Source organism: Bubalus bubalis, chromosome 6, assembly GCF_019923935.1.
Source record: "Bubalus bubalis isolate 160015118507 breed Murrah chromosome 6, NDDB_SH_1, whole genome shotgun sequence".
Taxonomy (NCBI): domain Eukaryota; kingdom Metazoa; phylum Chordata; class Mammalia; order Artiodactyla; family Bovidae; genus Bubalus; species Bubalus bubalis.
The window spans coordinates 3,788,094-3,807,472 of record NC_059162.1 but is presented as its reverse complement, the minus strand read 5'-3'; the positions used below and the strand labels follow the sequence as shown (position 1 = coordinate 3,807,472).

Here is a 19,379-nt window from a genome sequence, read left to right as displayed (position 1 = left end):
CAAAGAGTCAGACACGACTGAAGCGACTTAGCACACATGCACCAAATTTCAAATCGTTGATACCCATTACCTCTCTGACTTCTTACAGCAACTCACAAAAGTATTAAAATCCACTTTTACGGATTAAGAAATAGAGTCCTATAGAGGAGAAGTACAAGCAAACCTCATTTTATTGTGCATCACTTTACTGCACTTTGCAGATACCGCTTTTTTTTAACAAATGGAAGGTTTGCGGCAGCCCCACTTTGAGCAAGTCTATTTATGCTGTATCTGTCATAGCATTTGCCTACTTCATGTCTATGTCACAGTTTAGTAATTCTCACAGTGTTTCAAAATTTTGCATTATTATTATATTTGCTCTGGTGATTTGTGATCAGTGATCTTTGATGTTACTATTGTAACTGGGCATTTTTTAAGCAGTAATGTATTTTTTAATTAAGGCATATACATTATGTTTTTAGATATAATGCCACCACACACTTAACAGACTACAATACAGTGTGAACATAACTTTTATATGCACTGAGAAACCAAAAAATTCTTGTGACTCACTTTGAGATAGTCTCTTTATTAAGGTGGTCTGGAACCAAACCTGCTATAATTTTGTAAATCTCCAAGCTGTGATTTTTGCCAAGCCTATAATTTTTCCCAAGGTCACCATGTCTGTGAGTATAGGCACAACTCAAACTCAGACCTGTCTAACTTTAGGTCCCAAGCACTTCGTACTACAATGTGGAGAATGAGTCTAACTCAAACAGCCCACTGACTTTCCCTTGCATTTTAAAATTCACGACTATGAACTGACAAGATAATCCCATTGGACAGTGGAGCATTTTCCAGAATTCATGAGGTAACCACTGACTCTCTATTCTAATTTATTGAAGAACAAGAAGACTTCCAAGATAGGCTGGAATATTTCTGTAATGAATTAAAAAAAAAATCAATTCCAAGGTTGTAGAAGGAAATGAAAACCAGCATCTAAATATTAGTAGTAATGAACCTGACTGAGAAGAGGAGAGATGTATTCCACAATGAGAACAGTAAGAGTTACTGAATCATTCCAAGCAGCAATATCCCACATCCTAAGAAAAATTAAGAAGGAAGAAGGATTCGCAAACTCTGGTACGTGTGAGGAATATTCACTCCTGCTCCAGTAAGAAGAAAGTCATACTGGAGGTTAGTGTTTGTCTGATAAGGATCTCAGAGGCTAACGTGGACAGGACAAAGGTAACTTATTCACATGATAGATAAACATTTACTGGGTACCTACTGCATGCCAGGCACTGCATTAGGACCAGGTGGATGCAGACCATAAGGAGAGAGGCACCATATGCCTTTCAGTGCAGTCTAGACCAGCGGATCAACAGAGGCTGTTGATGGAATTGCTGTCCTCATCTACAACATAATGCTTGCTTTGAAGAAAGGTTTCTCATGATGGGACTTCATGACCCAGGCTTCTTCTGGGAAAATCTCTCTATAGAAGCGGAGCATCAAAAAGAATCCTGCCTTAGGCTGCTGACAGTTTTAACTTTAAGAAGGAATGCAGGGCCAGCTATTCTTGGATTTTGGTCTGACCAAGGAAGAGCTGGTAAACCAAGAGGGTGTGATGGTTTGAATCCTGGAAGGAAATCTTAGACAAGGAAGAAATCCTCAGCACAATCTAAAATGCATTCTCTTCTTCAGTTGAGAAAATTTTAAAATGGTAAGCAAACAAACCCCAAAACAACTAAGCAAAAAAACAGGTTGGTCCCATGATAGGAGATGCTAAAAGGAAATAAAACATAACAGATACAGCTGGAGGGAGGGGCAAAAATGAAATTCTGACTAGGCATTTCTGGTGATCTCAAAAATGAAGGAAAAAAGGCAACTTAACACAAATATAACACAAAACTAAATGCAATGAGGTATCCTGGATTGGATCCCGGAATGAATAAAGACATTAGCAGGAAATATCTTGAAACTGAATAAGCTAGAGTTAATAGTTCCGAATCAATGTTAATTTCTTGGTTTACATGGTACATTTATCAAAATGTACATTTAAATGTAAAATGTTGACATTAGGTGGAACTGGGCAAAGAATGTATGGGAATATCTGTCCCACTTTGCAACTGCTCTATAAATCTAAAATTTTATTTCAAAATGTTGAAAGTTTTAAAAAACCACTATACGAGACATTCTTAGATGAACTCTGACGTTGAAAGAAATGTGACAATAAGAGGGCTAGATAATTAGGAAATGCAACACGGAGTCATGGCCAGGAGCCATGACTGCATATAGTGAGTCCCCAAGTCCCCACCTTCTTCCCTGGGTCAAAAAAGCCAGTGACATCTATAGAATATGATGTCCCTGACAAGCAGTAATAATAACACGGTGCCAGTTCAGACTACATATGGAAGATTTTATACCCTTCTGGGTGGTACATTCTAAAGAGAATACAGTATTTTTTTTTTTTTGAGAATACAGGATTTTTATAGATAGAGTGAAGAGTCTTTTCTAAGGCATAGTGAAAGAATAAGGAAAAAAGAAAAGATTTAGGGAGCCAAAGGAACTCTGACTCTAACTCGAAGGGCTGTCACATGTCAGGGAGACTACTGTATTCTTTGAGTTCCTGAAAGAGGAACTAATGCCAAAGCTAATGTTACACATGGAAATAGATACTTGGGTTCAATGGAACAATTTGACAATCCACATTCAGAATGTGAGGTCAGGAACTCCCTGTGGTTAGACAGGCTCAAACAGAGCTTGAATGAGAGCTCCTGGTGGGTGTCTGAAGTGGATAAAGTTAAGGCTATTATAGTTCTAGTTCCAGTAATAGTTCTAGTTCTAGCAATTTAGTTCTAGTAATGTAGCTTATAGTCTTTTTGGTGCCTATTGACTTTATAATCAACTAAAACCCCATGTGAAATTCCATGGAAAGAGGCCCTGTAGCATATAAATACTGTTGAATTTTGGAACGCAGTGGTTAGATCTCATTTTGCTGACTCTGTACTGTTCTGGTAGCTTGTCAAAATCCTTTTGAACATGGCAAATATCAGCTGCCACACCAGTGTTCCCTGTCAGGTTTGTGTCATCTGCTAATTGAATAAACCTGCCTTCAGTGTCTTCAAGTTATTGATATAAATGGTAAAGAGGACAGTCATCCAGTCGTTCACTCAATAAATATTTATCAAGCACCTACAATGTGTAAAGTGTTCAGGACAGAAATGAGAGGAGAAACCGTATTTGTATGGGGACAGATCCTAAAACAGTTTGCTTTCTCTAAAGTGCTAAGATGAGGTGGACTTCTTTCCTTGACGATTTAATTTAACTCATTAGGTATTTATTGATCACTTTTTTCTTGGCATCAGCTAAGCCTTCTTAAAGGAACAAAAGAATTAAAATTTGCAACCCTATTCTCAAGAAGTTGGTCCTCTCATTAGTAATCCTGGCTTTGCGGCTTTTATGCCGGAAGACAGGCAACGTTTATTTAATTGGCAAAGTGAGTGGTAGACAAGATATTTGATTCTGATTAAAACCTTAATGTCATTTTATTTAAAGCTGCAAAAAACAATGATAGACTATTAGAGCTGAAGCGGGCAACAGGGCATCATCTTCCCCACCCACCTAGCCCATATCACTTTCAATAACTACGGTCTGATTCTTGAGCAGTTCCACTGTTGCTGTTGATCAGTTGCTAAGTCCTATCCAACTCTTTTGCCACCCCATGGCAGGCAAGAATACTGGAGTACGTTGCCATTTCCTTCTCCAGAGGATCTTCCTGAGCAGGGATTGAACCCACATCCCCGGCTTTGCAGGCGATTCTTTATCGCTGAGCCACCGGGGAAGCAGTTATACTGTATTCAGTTCAGTTCAGTTGCTCAATCGTGTCCAGCTCTTTTCAACCCCATGAACCACAGCACGCCAGGCCTCCCTATCCATCACCAACTGTCAGAGTCTACCCAAACTCATGTCCATTGATTGAGTTGGTGATGCCACCCAACCATCTATACAGTGTTAGACCTAATAATTAGAATGACATCATAACATTCCCTATGTTAAGTCAAAATTGCTTCCCTTTGTCTCTTCATCCATAGCATAAACACCCCATGGTTTTTGTTAAAGAATTGAATGAATTCTAATTCTTCTCTCTGAAGCTAGGTAAAAAAATACAGGTTTGGTCCAACCACTTGAAGTCAATAATTATATCTCCATTTAGTCTCTACTCATTTAGTCTCTACTTTTCTAGCCTTGGAGAAGGAAATGGCAACCCACTCCAGTACTCTTGCCTGGAGAATCCCATTGAGGGAGGAGCCTGGTAGGCTACAGTCCATGGGGCCACAGAGTCGGACACCACTGAGCGACTTCACTTCACTTCACTTCACTTTTTCTAGCCTAAGTATCTACTATTCCTTAATTTGACATGGGTTGAGGACTATTCTTGTCATTTACAGCCTGACGCCATGCTTGGCATAAAGCAAGCACCTAAGATATACCTACTGAGCAAGTACATGAATAAGTAAACTGGAAAGCTCCAGTTGGTCAATATCAGCCTCAAAAACAAATGCCTGGAACTAGGAAACATATTGCTAAAAATGTGGCCAGAGAAGTGGACTTGTTGACCTATTGCAGTTTGCCTGCTCTGAACATTATACTATTTTTTTAATTGACGTATAATCGACTTACAATGTTGTGTCAATTTATGCTGCACAGCAAAATGATTCAATTATGCATACATATGTGGTGATTTAGTTGCTAAGTCGTGTCCAACTCTTGTGACCCCACGGACTGTAGCCCACCAGACTTCTTTGTCCATAGGATTTTCTAGGCAAGAATGCTGGAATGGGTTGCCATTTCCTTCTCCAGGGGATCTTCCCGACCCAGGAATTGAACCAGGGTCTCCTGCACTGCAGGCAGATTCTTTACTGACTGAGCCACTAGGGAAGCCCTATATATACATATATATGTGTGTCTGTGTGTGTGTGTATAGTGAAAGTTGCTCAGTCATGTCTGACTCTTTGCAACCCCCTGGACTATACATTCTATGGAATTCTCCAGGCCAGAATACTGGAGTGGGTAACCTTTCCCTTTTCTAGGGGATCTTCCAACCCAGGGACTGAACCCAGGTCTCCAGCATTGCAGGCAGATTCTTTACCAGCTGAGCCACAAGGGAAGCCAAGAATAATGGAATGGATAGCCTATCCCTTCTCCAGCAGATATTCCTGATTCAGGAATCAAACTGGGGTCTCCTGCATTGCAGGCAGATTCTTTACCAAGTGAGCTATCAGGGAAGCGCATACACACACACACACACAAACACACGCATACACACACACATATATAACATATATATATATACACACACACACATATTATATATATATACATTCTTTTAAAAATTCTTTTTCATTATGACTTATCACACGATATTGAATACAGTTCCCTGTGCTATACAGTAGGATCTTGTTACTTATACATTCTATATATAACAGCATCATTTGTTAACCCCAAACTTCCAGTCCATCCCTCCTCCTTCCAACCTTCCCCTGGGCAACCACAAGTCTTGAACACTGCACTTTTGATGGTGCTTAGATCCAGCCTCTTTTTGTCTGTGTGTGTGGGGAGGAGGCAGTACACTAAAGACACACTGTTTGTACCCAATTAAAATCTGTAATTGGAAAACAGTCATCAAGAGTCACACAATTGTGTACCAAGGAAGGCTAGACCACAGTATTTATTTCCGTGTAAGAAAGAATGGTGTGTCCTTCTGGGTGTGCATGTCTTCCTGAGATCATGCTGGTATTCTGATCCCCATAGCACTGAAGCCCCTTGCGAATGTGAAGACTTTGCAATATGGTGCAGAGGAGGCCCAGTGGTTGGGTACAGCATGGCACCTGAGGAAAACACAGGATGAGCTGATCTACTAAGCAGCTGTTCAGAATGGGCCCGGCTACCCCAGAGTGAGATGTTCAATAGGGAGAAACTTCCCCCAAATTAAAACATACAGGAAAACTGAAGTCCAATGAACCCAACAGAAGCTGGGATTGTCCTGGTATCAGCTTACCTGAGGCTGCAGAGTCAGGCAAGAAGAACCAACCCTCAGGAGGGAAAGGAAACGAAACAACTGCGATGACGATGTCAGCACCAGCAGGCACTGGCACTTACTAACCTCCAGACTGTTAACATACATTTATGCTTTATTCCCCAGTGTAGGACACCATGATCACCACAACACCATGATCACCATTCTACAGCTATAAAGATGAGGGCTTGGAGAGGCTCCAAAACTTGCCCAAAGTCTCACAGATCTAAGTGGTATACCCAAGGTGAGGTCCCCAGCTGACTGCCTCTAAAGCTCTTGAACTCAAGCATCACCCCCAGGGCTTCTGTCCCACATGTTTATTTATCCTTTAAAACAGATTTTATCAAGCACCCTCAGCATTCCAGGCCTGTGCTAAACCCTGCAGACACAGCGGTAAAGAAAAAAAGATACACACAGTCCCTCATGGTGTTTAGCGCTCTGGCAAGAACAACAATTAAACAAGCGACCCCAATCAAGTGGGATCCATGTCACTGCAGGAGAGGTTAAGGGTAAACCCCCTAGGCACAAGGGAATAAGAGTCTTCCTCCATGAAGTCAGTCTTAGAAAGAAGTTTAAGGGATACACTGGCAAGACTAAAGAGTGAGCAAGAGAGGCAGAGAGGGAATAAACTCTTAAGATGTGGAAGTCAGTGGGAGACACAGGTATGTGCTGAATGTAGAGGGAGGGATCAGAGGCTGCCCTGAGGCTGAGGAGATGAGCACAGTGAGATTCCAGAGGCCCTGTAAGCCATGGTAAGTGGTATGGAACTTGACTAGAACTGGCAATGGCAAAAACTACTAAGTTCACAGGGACATGCCCTCATGCGACTATAACATTCTTCCACAAAAAGGGAGGCCAGGTTAACACAAATGTTGCCCCGTGGGACTGACTTCACTTGGGCAGTTGAAATTTCTCTGGCCTTGTGAAACCCAATCCAGAAAGTTTCTGAACCCTCCAGGGAGGGTGTGTGAGTCTTAGGTGAGTGAAGCAAATATATTCTAGATTCTTTCTTTATGCTGCTGCTGCTAAGTCGCTTCAGTCGTGTCCGACTCTGTGCGACCCCATAGAAGGCAGCCCACCAGGCCCCACCGTCCCTGGGATTCTCCAGGCAAGAGCACTGGAGTGGGTTGCCATTTCCTCCTCCAATGCACCCACCAAACCTTAGTTAAAGTCCAGCTTTCCGACAGGTGAGGAAACAAAGGCTCGAGCAGTTCAGCATGACTGTGGCAGACGGAATTACTGGTTCCCATTGATCGTTCTCCTTAATAGTTTTATGCCTCTCTACCCTGTCTGGGCCTGGAGGTGCATGCAGTGCATTTCCCCTCCCTAGACTTTAGGTTTCATCTGGTTTGATTTGACCAGCACAGTGCTAGCGGCCGTCATATGAGTAGAGGTTTTAAACGTGATTGAATGGTGAAGCGTGCCTTCCTGCACTTTTACCACTGCCAGGAGGTCAGGCCTCATGGCTGCTGCTTCTCAAGCCTGAACCCAGTCACACAGAGCAGACTTGAACCTGCTCTATAGCCTAGAGCCAAGGTCAGCAGAGATCAACACATCCCAGGAGACTTGAAGACTTTCAGCGTGAAGCAGAGTCACTTCTGTTTACCCAGAGACTTGCAAATGTGTGAATAAATGTTTCTGGTTGTATGCCAAGGAATTTGGGGGTAATTTGTTACACAGCATCATCACAGCAATACCTGACTGATAAGAACTTACTCTGAACTTATAAAGAAACTTGCTGGAATGCACAGCACTGCCCTGTCATGGAACCAGGGTGCCTTGGTGGTGGCCTTCTAAGGGAGAAAGCAACCTAGACCGCCACCACAACCCACTCTGCTAGCCCCTGGCTTCCCGCCCAGCACACATCACTCACCTGAGTCTGACGCTGCTGGGCTCACCAGGCTGAGCAGCTCCCGCTCCTTCTCATAGTCCCCTTTGCAGAGCAGCTGCCCCTCCTTCAGGACAAACTCATCACCCTTCTGGAGCTGCCGCTCGCAGACACAGCAGCAGAAGCAGCTCAGGTGGTACACGCTCTTCTGGGCCCGCATAACAAACTCGTTGGGTGCGATGGCCTCAAAGCAGCCCCCGCATTTGACAGCAAACAGCCTAGCAGCAGGGAAAAAGCAAAGCAAGGTCTGTGAGAAAGACAGCTGAGGCCCAAGTCTTCCCTCAAGTCAATCGCGAAAGGAACTTCAAGAACTGGGATAAGGAGACTTGGAATGGAATAGGCTTTAAATCTAGGTGATTTTATTCCCTGAGGAGGTTGAACCAAAGAATTCAGTTGAGTTACTCTCTCAAAGGCTTAAGAAAAGAAGGATAAGCGGCCTTGGAGGAAATATGAGCTGAAGCCCAGAGTGTATTTGGTGTGGTCCATGGCAAAGTGTTCCCAAAGGATGCTCTACAGACTGGTGCCCGGCAGACTGCCCAGGGTCCCCAAGGGCTGACTTTTCAAACAAAATAACAATAACAAAAAGGTCCAGGCCCACTCCAATCGCATGCAAATGGATGGGACCCAGAATGTGAGTTTTTAACAAGCTCCCCAGGGTATTCTGAGGTGTCATCTAATTTTTGAGAGAGAAACTGCATCCCAGCTTCCGAGCCTGATATTCAGTGGATTCAGCCCAGCTTTCAAGACTTCTATCTCATTTCACTTATTTTCAACCAGCCGTGAAGAGGGTGTCCATCTATGCCAGGAGGAGGCAGTAGATACTAGAGATATAAGGCTAATGAAATAATTCCCTTCCAGAAATGAGCTCAGGCTAATAAGAGAGACAGACATGTCCAGATAACTAGAGGGTCCCAGAACACAGAAGAGGAGACGACTAACTGTCAGGGAGTCAGCAGGAGAATCTGCATTTTATAGCACATTCAATAAATCTTGGTCCAGAGCATTATTGTATAGACAGGCCCTCCACCATGACAGCCTAAGTGTGGCCATCCCATCTCAGAAGTCCTTTCACACACTCACTCACTCATTTATTCTTCTTTTCATTCATTCTTTCATTGATTCAGAAGCACCCACCACACACTACACCAGATACTCTGTGTCTGAACAGCAGGGTGGGGAAGGAAACCCTGCCCCAGCAGCATTCACGTCCTAAGAGTCTCCTGGAGCGTCTGTTGCAGGCCCAAAGCATACAAAACAAAGTCTCATCCTCAGTCTCCATCCTCTGTTACAGAGCTCCATAACAGTAAGAGAAACAGCAAACAAAGAAACAAACAGATCATGTCCTCCCAGAGGGCTTTACCTTCAGGGAGCAGAATATAAGAATGATATGAAGCAGTGCTTCATGAACACAAAATAGGTGCATAAAGCCCTAGCCTGTTTGTAACAGTTAATCACGTCTCAGTCCTGCAGCTACACTAGGAGAGGGCCACATCTGTACACGTGCACAGTGTGTTTATCTTGGCAACTTCCTGGACAAAGGGAAGAGTTTTGAGGGTAGAGTGGAGAAGTGGGTAAGGAGGAATTACCAAGAAAGGAGCTGGCACAAGAGAGAGGAAGGCCGTGTCTTCAGGTGAAGGAAACCGAGGCCTGGAAAAGGGGCTGAAGCCGCCTCCTGCAAGTCTGCTAGGGAACAGCCTCTCTGGACAGAGGCAGCCTGCAGGGGATTCAGCACAGCTCGGGATGAGAAGCACATATGCAGTCCCATCTTAACCTGGACTCGGGCCCCAACACCAGCCTGCCCCTCCCCTTGACCACGGGACGAGTGTTTCATTAGAAGCACCCATCCTGATATGCTTGCCTTCTGCCTCTCAACAAAGGGGGGTGAGGTTGGGGGGACAGTTCAGGGGCTGCTGTGGCTCTTTCACCACTAAGCAGGTATGTGGCAGCCCCTAAACAGAGCTCCAGGTCTCCACTGCTCTGCCCATACCCTCTCCCTTCCCTCGTCTGCTCTGAGTGGTTCTGCTCTCCAAGTCGGAACTTCAGGGCACACCCGACCCAGGAACGATGGCCTTTACTCCCCACCCCAATGCTGGATGTCGTGTATCAGACAGAAAATCCACCTAGTTCATCCCCAGCCCCGAGTCCCCAGACACTGTTTGCCAACCTAAGCAAACGAATCAGGGCTTTAACAGGAGCTGGTCAAACGCTCTTTGTCCCCAGGCTCTCCTTCTCCTCCCCTTCCCCAGGAAGGAACTGTCAAACAGAATCAAGGCAAACGCTCCCGGGAGTCAACAAGCTCTTGAGAATCCACAGTCGCAGGTGGTGGCATCTGTGCTTGTCTAACTTCCACCCTGTTAATCTCCTCCTCTTTCTCTTCCCTTCTTAATTTCAACCCCCACTCCAAAAACTTCCCCCAAGTTGGAAAAGGGAGGGTTGCGGGGAGCTCAACAAAGAAATCCCACCATATTGACTCAGGAACGGCTGGAGGAAGTGGCGGGAGTTGCCTGGGCTCCGATGCTGTAATGGTCGTGATGGGCAGGGGTGGGGGGGTATAGAGACCTAGAAGAGGGGGGCAGTCCTGTTTCTCTCCATTCTGGGTGAAGACCAGGTTGACCTCACCTAACTGCTTTTCACTAACCTGAGGGCAACGCAAGGAGAAAAAGCACACATCCACCACCTGTGTTCCAGATGTGTACACAGCTGCACGGGTAGTACTGTGGACCCAGCTGCTGACTGCACACTTCCCACAAGTTGTTGTCTCTAAGGCTCAGACAAGCAGAGAAAAGGATTTGTTCAAAAGTCCAGGTCGTAATTAAAACACAGCCTATCTCTTCTCAATGCCCTGGATGGCGGCCCCCATGGTGACTTCACCCTCTGAATGCTAATGAGACTTCACTCTGGGTTCAGAGCCTGGCAGGCTGGCTGTGCCCTGGAAAGCTAAGCCTGATTTCCAGAAACGTCCAACTCTGCTGGGCACATATAACAACTGCCAACTTTGCCCACCACTAGACATTCACCCACCCCACTCCTGAAGGCTCCGTAAATGATTCTGTACCTCTTTGTTACATCTAATTCCTTCATTTGTAAAATGGAAATAACAGGTTCTAGCCAGTGGAGACATGTCCAGGGCCCAAGCCCTCTGTTAAGAGTTCTCCTTCCTCTACTAAATGTCCTTTGTCCTCCGTGGGGCAGACATGGGGGTGGAGCACTAACCAAGGCCACCGTGTCCTCAGGGGGCTCACATTCTCCATCAGGCTGTCAACAAATGACCACGGGAGGCTGTTTGGGGTATGTAGGAGGGGCCCAGCCAGAAGAGCCCCAAACAGCCCTACCCAACTGGCTCGGGCTAGAGTTCACAACATCTTCCTTCTCTTCCTTCCCTCCCTCTCCATTCAGCTGTCTTCTTCTTCCCTCTGGCCCTTTCCTGCTCCCACCACAGGCAGGGAAGCCAAGGCTGACTGAAGCTCCATTCCAGGCCTTGCCTATCTCTCTCCCCGAACAGTCACAGCTGAGATGCACAACTGGTAGTTTTGGTGAGGGAGCTGGAGTCGAGTCTGCTGGCTCGGCCACTTCCAGGCAGTCCGTATGGGTCAGGGCTCATCATGCAACCTCTGGCAGCCTCAGTTTGCTCTGATGATGATGCCTACACTCCTGGATTACTGGGGATGAAATGCCAGCAGGTCTGAGGACCTGGAGACCCATAAGGAAGGGCACAATTCTTAGTTCTTATAACGGGCCTTGCCTCTGTCTTTGACTTTTTTTTTCCCCCAAAGGCGGCTGTCTGGGCTCGAGTTTCCAAGCTGTGTCCTGAGAGATGGCTTCTTCCTTGACAGCAGGAGTCCTTTTGTTGACTCCTCCCGGCTCTGACATGAGCACGACCTCCTCTTCAAAGTGTGCAGCACTGACCCAAAAGAAGAACAGGGATGCGTGGCTGGCACAGGGACATGCAGGGAACACGCCTTAGGTAAGGCGTGGCCTCCCGCCACAACGCAGAGATAATGCAACGGAAATGAGGTATCTTGTATTAGGTGCCATGGAGGGCAGCAAAGAAGAAAATAAAAGGTGACCTGATTCAGGGAAAGGACCCAGGACTTGATGTAGGAAGACCTAGGCTCCAGGTTTCTTTTATCAAGAGGCCTCAGAAAAGCCACTGTCTTTCCCTGGGCCTGTTTTCTTATATTTAATGAGAAAGTACTGCCCTGTATCAGCTGTTACATCAAGTTCTTAGAGGTTGTGGAAAGGGTCAGTCTCTATTCTGCTTGTCTCCTTTTAACCAGAGAAGCCAACTAAATCCTAAATCCAGGTCTCCAGATAGCATTTCAGCATGACCGGGCCTTACTATGGTAATTCTCCAAACAAGGTATTTTCCAGAAACATACCATTCATAGACATCCATCCATACATATGTGGGTATGTGTGTGTGCATATATATATTTTTTTCTGTGTATCTGTGAATGTTATGGTACACTCACATATATACATATATCTGTGTATATGTATACACAAATATACACACACATACACACACATAACAGGTAAGGCAAGAAGAGGACATGTATGGATAAACACACAAACACACAAAACATACATATGCACACACCAGCTAAAACCAACAACTCACTCACGTATCTCTCTCTTTCTTCCTATCTGCACAGTATAAATACGTAAAGTACTTCCAGAAAAGATTTACGTTGTATCAGTTCAGTTCAGTCGCTCCGTGGTGTCTGACTCTTAGTAACCCCATGAATCGCAGCACGCCAGGCCTCCCTGTCCATCACCAACTCCCGGAGTTCACTCAGACTCACGACCATCAAATCAGTGATGCCATCCAGCCATCTCATCATCTGTCATCCCCTTCTTCTCCTGCCCCCAATCCCTCCCAGCATCAGATACATATATATATATATATATACATAAAATACAAATTTTCAAATATATCTATTTCTAGAAAAGATTTCATTTGAAGATAGCAAAATGCTCCTAAGGTACATTTGAAATCCATTAGGCTGGATAATTTCTTAACTCACTCCCATTTTCATGATTCACGCGTTTATTATAGTGTTGGAGATCCTACTCTGTAGGTAAGGAGAATGTTTCCAAAGTAGATATGAAGGCTTGCCACCTGAGAAACTCCTAGAGAACATGACCAAGGCGATGAAGACAGAGGTCAGACCGCCTGGAAGCAACAGCGCACAAAGGACAGCCAGAGTTACTGCAGAAAGACGGCAACGTTCCCGGGTCCTGTGTGGGCACCTGGGCTTTGGAGCTGGTTATGTGAGCGCAAGGCAATCACTCCACATTACAAATATTGGGGTCCTCATCATTAGAATATCTTTCACCCCCAAATTATTTTATTACAAAGAAAAAGAAGCTTATAGAAGATAGAAGAGGAAATTGGTCTTCATTGAATACTTACTTGCTGCCAGGAACTGGCATTCATTCCCTCACTGAATTTGTGTAGTAATAGCAAATAGAACTATTTGATAAACTCACAGAGACTCTCACCAGCTCAACTTTGCTCATGAAGCCTCTCTTCCATGAGAATGAGAGACTCTGGAATGGCTGAGTCTTAAGTTCTTCCTCATATATTCTCTCTAGCACTCCTTTCACAGGAGAGATAAACACATCAAGCAGCTAATATGGTGGTCTGAGCTCCTGACAGGTTTCCTGGACACGCCCCTGGCTTCACAGGAGGTTCTGAGACTCTGCTGCCCACATGCAAGTGAAAAGCAGGAGTTAGGAACCAAGTTGATCCCTTCACGTTACTTGGTTGCTGGGCCCCAAAGTATATGAAAGGATCTGTGAAAGAGGTCTATCCTCTATGGAGTTGTGTTAAGAACAAACAGTATCCAGGAGATGTTCTTAGACCTAACACCACCATGCCAAGAGTCTACTCTGATTCCAAGATGATTGGGAAACAAGAGGATTCTTGCAGGAACCCCAGTCACTGGGGCATTTGGTGGGTCACTGTTTTTAAGGTATAGGCAGAAACGCAGGTCAGTGGGGCTGGACCCAGAAAGACCCAAGAAAGCCCAACCAGAGAGACCGAGTTATAGAAACAGTAAAGACAGGGAGGCAACGTGCTATAATCAGTACTCCAGCACTTATTAGCTGGCTATGCGTGCTCGATCAGACCATGGTGGCATTAGTGTACTCATCTTTAAAATGGAAATAATCAAGGGACCTCTGTCAGAGGGGCACAAGAAGAATTAATTGAACTGAAACATCAGAACTGCTTACCACAGTGCTTGGCACATGGTAAATCTTCAATAAAATGGTAACTATGATGAGGAGAAGGAGGATGGAGAAAAAGAGCTGAATATGAAATATGATAGAGAAATTAGCAGGGAAAAATGATGAGTCATAATGTCAGAGACTGGGAGAATCAAGATGAGATAAAGGAGCATGGAACGAGAAGGACCGGAGCAAATAATTTAGGAAGAAGGCCATGAATAATGCAAGAATGTCAGCAGTCAGGTTTTTAGTGGTACTGATTATGGACTTGGGGTCCAGTCTTGATAACATAACGGAACCGAGGTCTGAGTTCCCACCTGCTTTAATGGCCTCAGGCTAGGGTTTGCATACCACCTATCCACATAGGATCTGTCTGGATTCACCCAACTAACAGTGCTGGCATGGCTTGATGAAATGTCCTCTTGTTCTGTGTATCAACGTAAAATATCAAAGAGGTTAACTCAGGCTTAGTTTTCTTTTCGGTATCAGTACTTTTTCACCCGTGAATGCCCATGGCTCCCTCCAATCTCTCCCACCTCCTGCCACATTATCCTCTGGAAATCAGACACTAGATCCTGTGTTATCCCACATTTAGTCTCCAGGTTGATGATACAACTTCCCAAATACAGGAATATTAAAGAACATGGCAGCCTCATGCAAACCCAAATTTATCCCAGGACAAAGGTTTTGAGACCCATGAAGGCTGAGGAGGATTACAAGGGGAGCCCCCATTATGACATGTTGCTGCTGCTGCTGCTAAGTCGCTTCAGTCATGTCCGACTCTGTGCGACCCCATAGACGGCAGCCCATCAGGCTCCCCCGTCCCTGGGATTCTCCAGGCAAGAACACTGGAGTGGGTTGTCTGCCTTCTCCCATGCATGAATGTGAAAAGTGAAAGTGAAGTCGCTCAGTCGTGCCCGACTCTTAGCGACCCCATGGACTGCAGCCTAGCAGGCTCCTCCACCTGTGGGATTTTCCAGGCAAGAGTACTGGAGTGGGGTGCCATTGCCTTCTCCATACGACATGTTAGAAGGTTCCAAAACCAAGCATATGTTTGGAAAGACTGAGATCTTCATTAACCTTGACCCAGAGTACTTCAGATCTCAAAGGGAGCCTCTCAAAGCATCCACACCATAGATAATTAAGTCAAAGGATGGAAAACAAGTAAGTACATGAAAAACCCTGATGCCGACTTAAGGCCAACTGACTGTACACTGTTCTTTCTCACCAAAATAAGAAATCAGAGCCATTTCTAGCCTTGGACAGCAGATCACTACAGATCATACTGCCTTTCCACAGTCACTGACAGCAGTAGTTTTAATCAAGTCTATGAACTCTTTGGTGTAGAAAGTAGAAGGGAGTCTTTGTACAGTTCTCTAACAAGCAGGCAGTAATCTGCAGAGCACTGTTTCCACCCTCTCCACCAGGGGGCAGCATAGCAGCATGCATTAAGTGCCATGTTGACTTGGTAACTGAGGTCATCCAGGCACTGAGACAGGGATTGGCAAGATGCCAAAACTGTCTGTCCGGGAAAATCTGCTGCTGGGAGTCTGGGAGACCATGTGGCTAAAAAGAAGGAGCGATGGTGAGAGAGATGAGTATTCAAAAGTATCAGGAACCAAAAGCATGGCTTGTGGCCTTAGAAGTAATGACACAAGCAACCTTGTCAGCTGGCTCAAGGTCTCTGTCCTTGAGGCTGAGCCAACACCACCACAATGAGCAATGGAGCCCATGGTCCTGGGGCGGTGGGAACGTCTGCAGGGACAATAGGGGTGGCAAGATCTTCTATAGGAGACCGTCTCAAGACTCTGCAGCGGGGAGAAAGTGGGAAACAATAAGTGGCTGGCAGAGCCAATCGGAGTCTCTGTCTCCCTGGGGCTCCTGGGGAGCTGTAAGAAGGACCATACAATGGGATGAGAACTGCTGCGCGTGATGTCTGCAGTCCCAGAGGCTCCGTGAGGCGCTGGCGTCACCGAGGAGTACAGGGTAGCACACGCAGCTCGTCACTCAGGGCACACACTGCTGGCAGTGGGCAGCTCCAACCTCAAACCGTGGACCGAGTGGCTGGTTGGCCAAAAAGTGTTTGGGTTTTTCCATACTATCTTACGGAAACATCCGAATGGCCTTTTTGGCCAACCCGATACGTGTTGCTGCCGTTCTTGTCGTCACAATGAATCTGTTCCAGAATCAGCGAGGTTAGCAGGAAGAGCCTGGTGTCTGAAGTCTGACGCAACCTGGATTCAAGGCTGGATTCCATCTTTGAGCACTTGAGCAAGCTATAGACTGTTTTGAAGCCTCCGTTTCTTTATCCGTAAAATGAGATCATAACTCTCACAAGATGGTTTTGGAGCTTCAATAAGATAATGTATTTGAAGGGCCTGATACATACTAGCTGGTCTCAGTAAGTGGCAGCTATTAACTCTCTTTATGGAAATCAGTTTACCATATCTGCCTGTGTAAGTGTGTGTATAAGATCATTTATTTCAAGACAGCCAAGTGAGCCAAAAATAGAACTTCATGAGCATCTCATCTCTGTTCTTCATTATATAATGAACTAAATCAGACTTTAATGAGCCTTTCGTATGTTACTGGAGAAGAGACCAACAGACAAATATGGAAGTATAAATACTCAAGAGGAAACGGGGTACATTTCATTCAGGCAACTATGGCTATGGTCTATCCTAACCTAAGGTCAATATTGACATTAAGCAACCAGTGTTGACTAACACCCGCGTTCATTGCCCAACACCCAGCATATGTTCAGGAAGTCGGTAGCTCCATGTTTGACTGACCAGAGCCAACAGTTGCTATTTGGTTAATGCTGACATTATCTGACAAATAGTTAGAACAGATCCTTTCCCCTTATCACTTCACTGCTCAGGGGACCGCTTCTCACTGAGGCTACTGACCACCCTATGGACGCACACTGGGGTGCCGATATTCTTGCCTTGTGCCCTTAACTCACAGACCCCGCCCCCAGAGATCAGATCATTTTCCCCCTCATTTTATAAATGAAGAGAAACTCAGACCAGAGAAGGAAATGTGAGTACCCCTCACCACAAAGAAATTTCAGATGATTGAGAGGACCAGCCAGAGCTTGAGGCTCAGTTAATGATCAAGAAATACATAGGGAACTCTGCTCAATTTTATGTGGCAGACTGGATAGGAAGGGATTTGGTGGGAAAATAGATACATGTACATGTATGGCTGAGACCCGTTACTGTCCACCTGAAACTATCGCAACATTGTTAAGTGGCTATACTCCAATATGAAATTAAACATTTTTTAAAAATAAATAAATAAATAAAGGAGGTTATTGCATGGCCCAACTAGGGATGGAAATGTGTCCCCCAGGCTCTTCAGTGGGGGCTTCCCTGGTAGTTTGGATAGTAAAGAATCTGTCTGCAATGCAGGAGACCCAGGTTCTATCCCTGGGTCTGGATGATCCCCTGGAGGAGGAAATGCCAACCCACTCTAGTATTTTTGCCTGGAGAATGCATGGTGGGCTACAGTCCACAGGGTCACAAAGAGCTGAACACAACTGAGCAACCAAGCACACACACACACACACAGGCTCTTAAGTATCACCCTCATGAGCTGAATAAGCAGACACTGTGTGTCAGGGAGTCTCTTGCTTAGAAGCTCTCTTTCCCCTCCCCCTCTTCTTTGCTGAAACCTGGGAACTTGTCTACGAGTCAGGCCATAGAGCAAAAGACTGCAGTAAAAGCATAGATTCCAATAGTCCAAGCCAAGGTGGCATGACTTACATTACAGACTTTGCATGTTGTCACACAGACATGCAAAAATGGCAAGGAACATAAAACAGACACACAGAACATACATGTTCCCTTTTTAGGGAATTAAAGGTTTGGTTTCCTTTGAAAAAGGTCCGTTTTCCTTTCCCTTCATCCTCATTAGCCTCCTGGGACACTCATAAACATACCAGCAAAGAACAGAGCAGAGGGAATGAGATATTTTTAGCTGATATTCTGGGCACAGATTCCTATTGTTCCACAAGTTTTGGCTTGACTGGATGGCACGTGGCCAGCACAATGTATACGCTTACAAAGAATGTGTTTCCTGGGCTGTGTGCGTGTGTGTGTGTTAATAGTAAGGAGGACAAGGACATTATTGATGATGCTTTGATGGGAAAGATTCTGAGATCCCAGCAGGGGGCAACACTGAGCTCTTCATCAATCCTGTTTGCTTTTGCCACTATCGCTCTTCATTTGTTAGCACTGTGCTGTATGTCCCCCAAAAAAGAAGAAGGAAAAGCTATATTGTCACAGTCCAAAAGTACCTCATAATCAACTGATATCAACTGCACTGTATTATGAACTAGAGGTATCCTGAAGATCAGTGATGATGTTCCCAAATCCTCTAGTACAGTGACCAGCACACCACAATGCTTAAAACATTTCCAGTCGCTACTACTCTCCTTCTCCTCCTTCATAATGCCGCTCCTCAAGAGTGAGCCACTCTTTGGGGAGAGACAAGGAAAGACGCACATCGCCTCACCTTTTGAATAAAAATCCCCCAGTGTGGCATAAAAGCCAAAGGGAGCACCGTGCAGGACTTTCCCTTCCCATGTGAGAGGTGAAAAATATCTCCAGATAATTTGAATTTCCAGAATGCCTTTAGTTCAAAGACCTCAAAGCACGTACAATCTTGTGTAACATCTCAGCTCTGAAGTAAATGTGGGGAGGTCAAGTGTTATTATCTGATTCTATTACCTTCATCACACAGAAACTAGCATCACAGCAGAGCGTGGCACATTACACACTGCACCAAAATTCAGCAGTGCTGGAGCCCAGAGTCAGAAAACGAGGGGTGCTGAGCCTCAGCCTCTTTCCCATAATGCTGCATTGCTTTCCTTTCAAGTTAGACTCCACCTGTCTTGAGACCTCCAGGAAGGTTTCAGCAAAGTCTGACCCAATGCAAGAATTAGGAAGAGAAACCATTTTTTATTTTTACCCTTCAACATTTTACCCTTTGTATCCTTTATCACCCTCCTCACCCATTAAATACTAGAAGACACCATATCCATTATGAAGGCTACTATCAAAAGTGGAAAAATAACAATTTGGCAAAGATAAGTTGGAATCCTTGTGCATTGTGGGAAGCAAAATGGTTCAGCTGCTACAGAAAAGAGTATGGTACTTCCTAAAAATTTTAAATACTGTTACCATATGATCTAAC

At 45.0% G+C, this 19,379-nt stretch overlaps 1 protein-coding gene across 3 annotated transcripts in view; it reads right to left on the bottom strand.

Moving 5' to 3' along the window:
• The window catches only part of LMX1A (LIM homeobox transcription factor 1 alpha), a 174,514-nt gene that overhangs the window by 48,667 nt on the left and 106,468 nt on the right, over positions 1 to 19,379 (bottom strand). For all 3 annotated transcript variants that reach the window (XM_044944100.2, XM_044944099.2, XM_025287445.3), the window contains exon 4: positions 7,932 to 8,164. In XM_044944100.2, the coding sequence (XP_044800035.1) occupies positions 7,932 to 8,164 (233 nt within the window). The remainder of the gene's footprint in view (positions 1 to 7,931; positions 8,165 to 19,379) is intronic.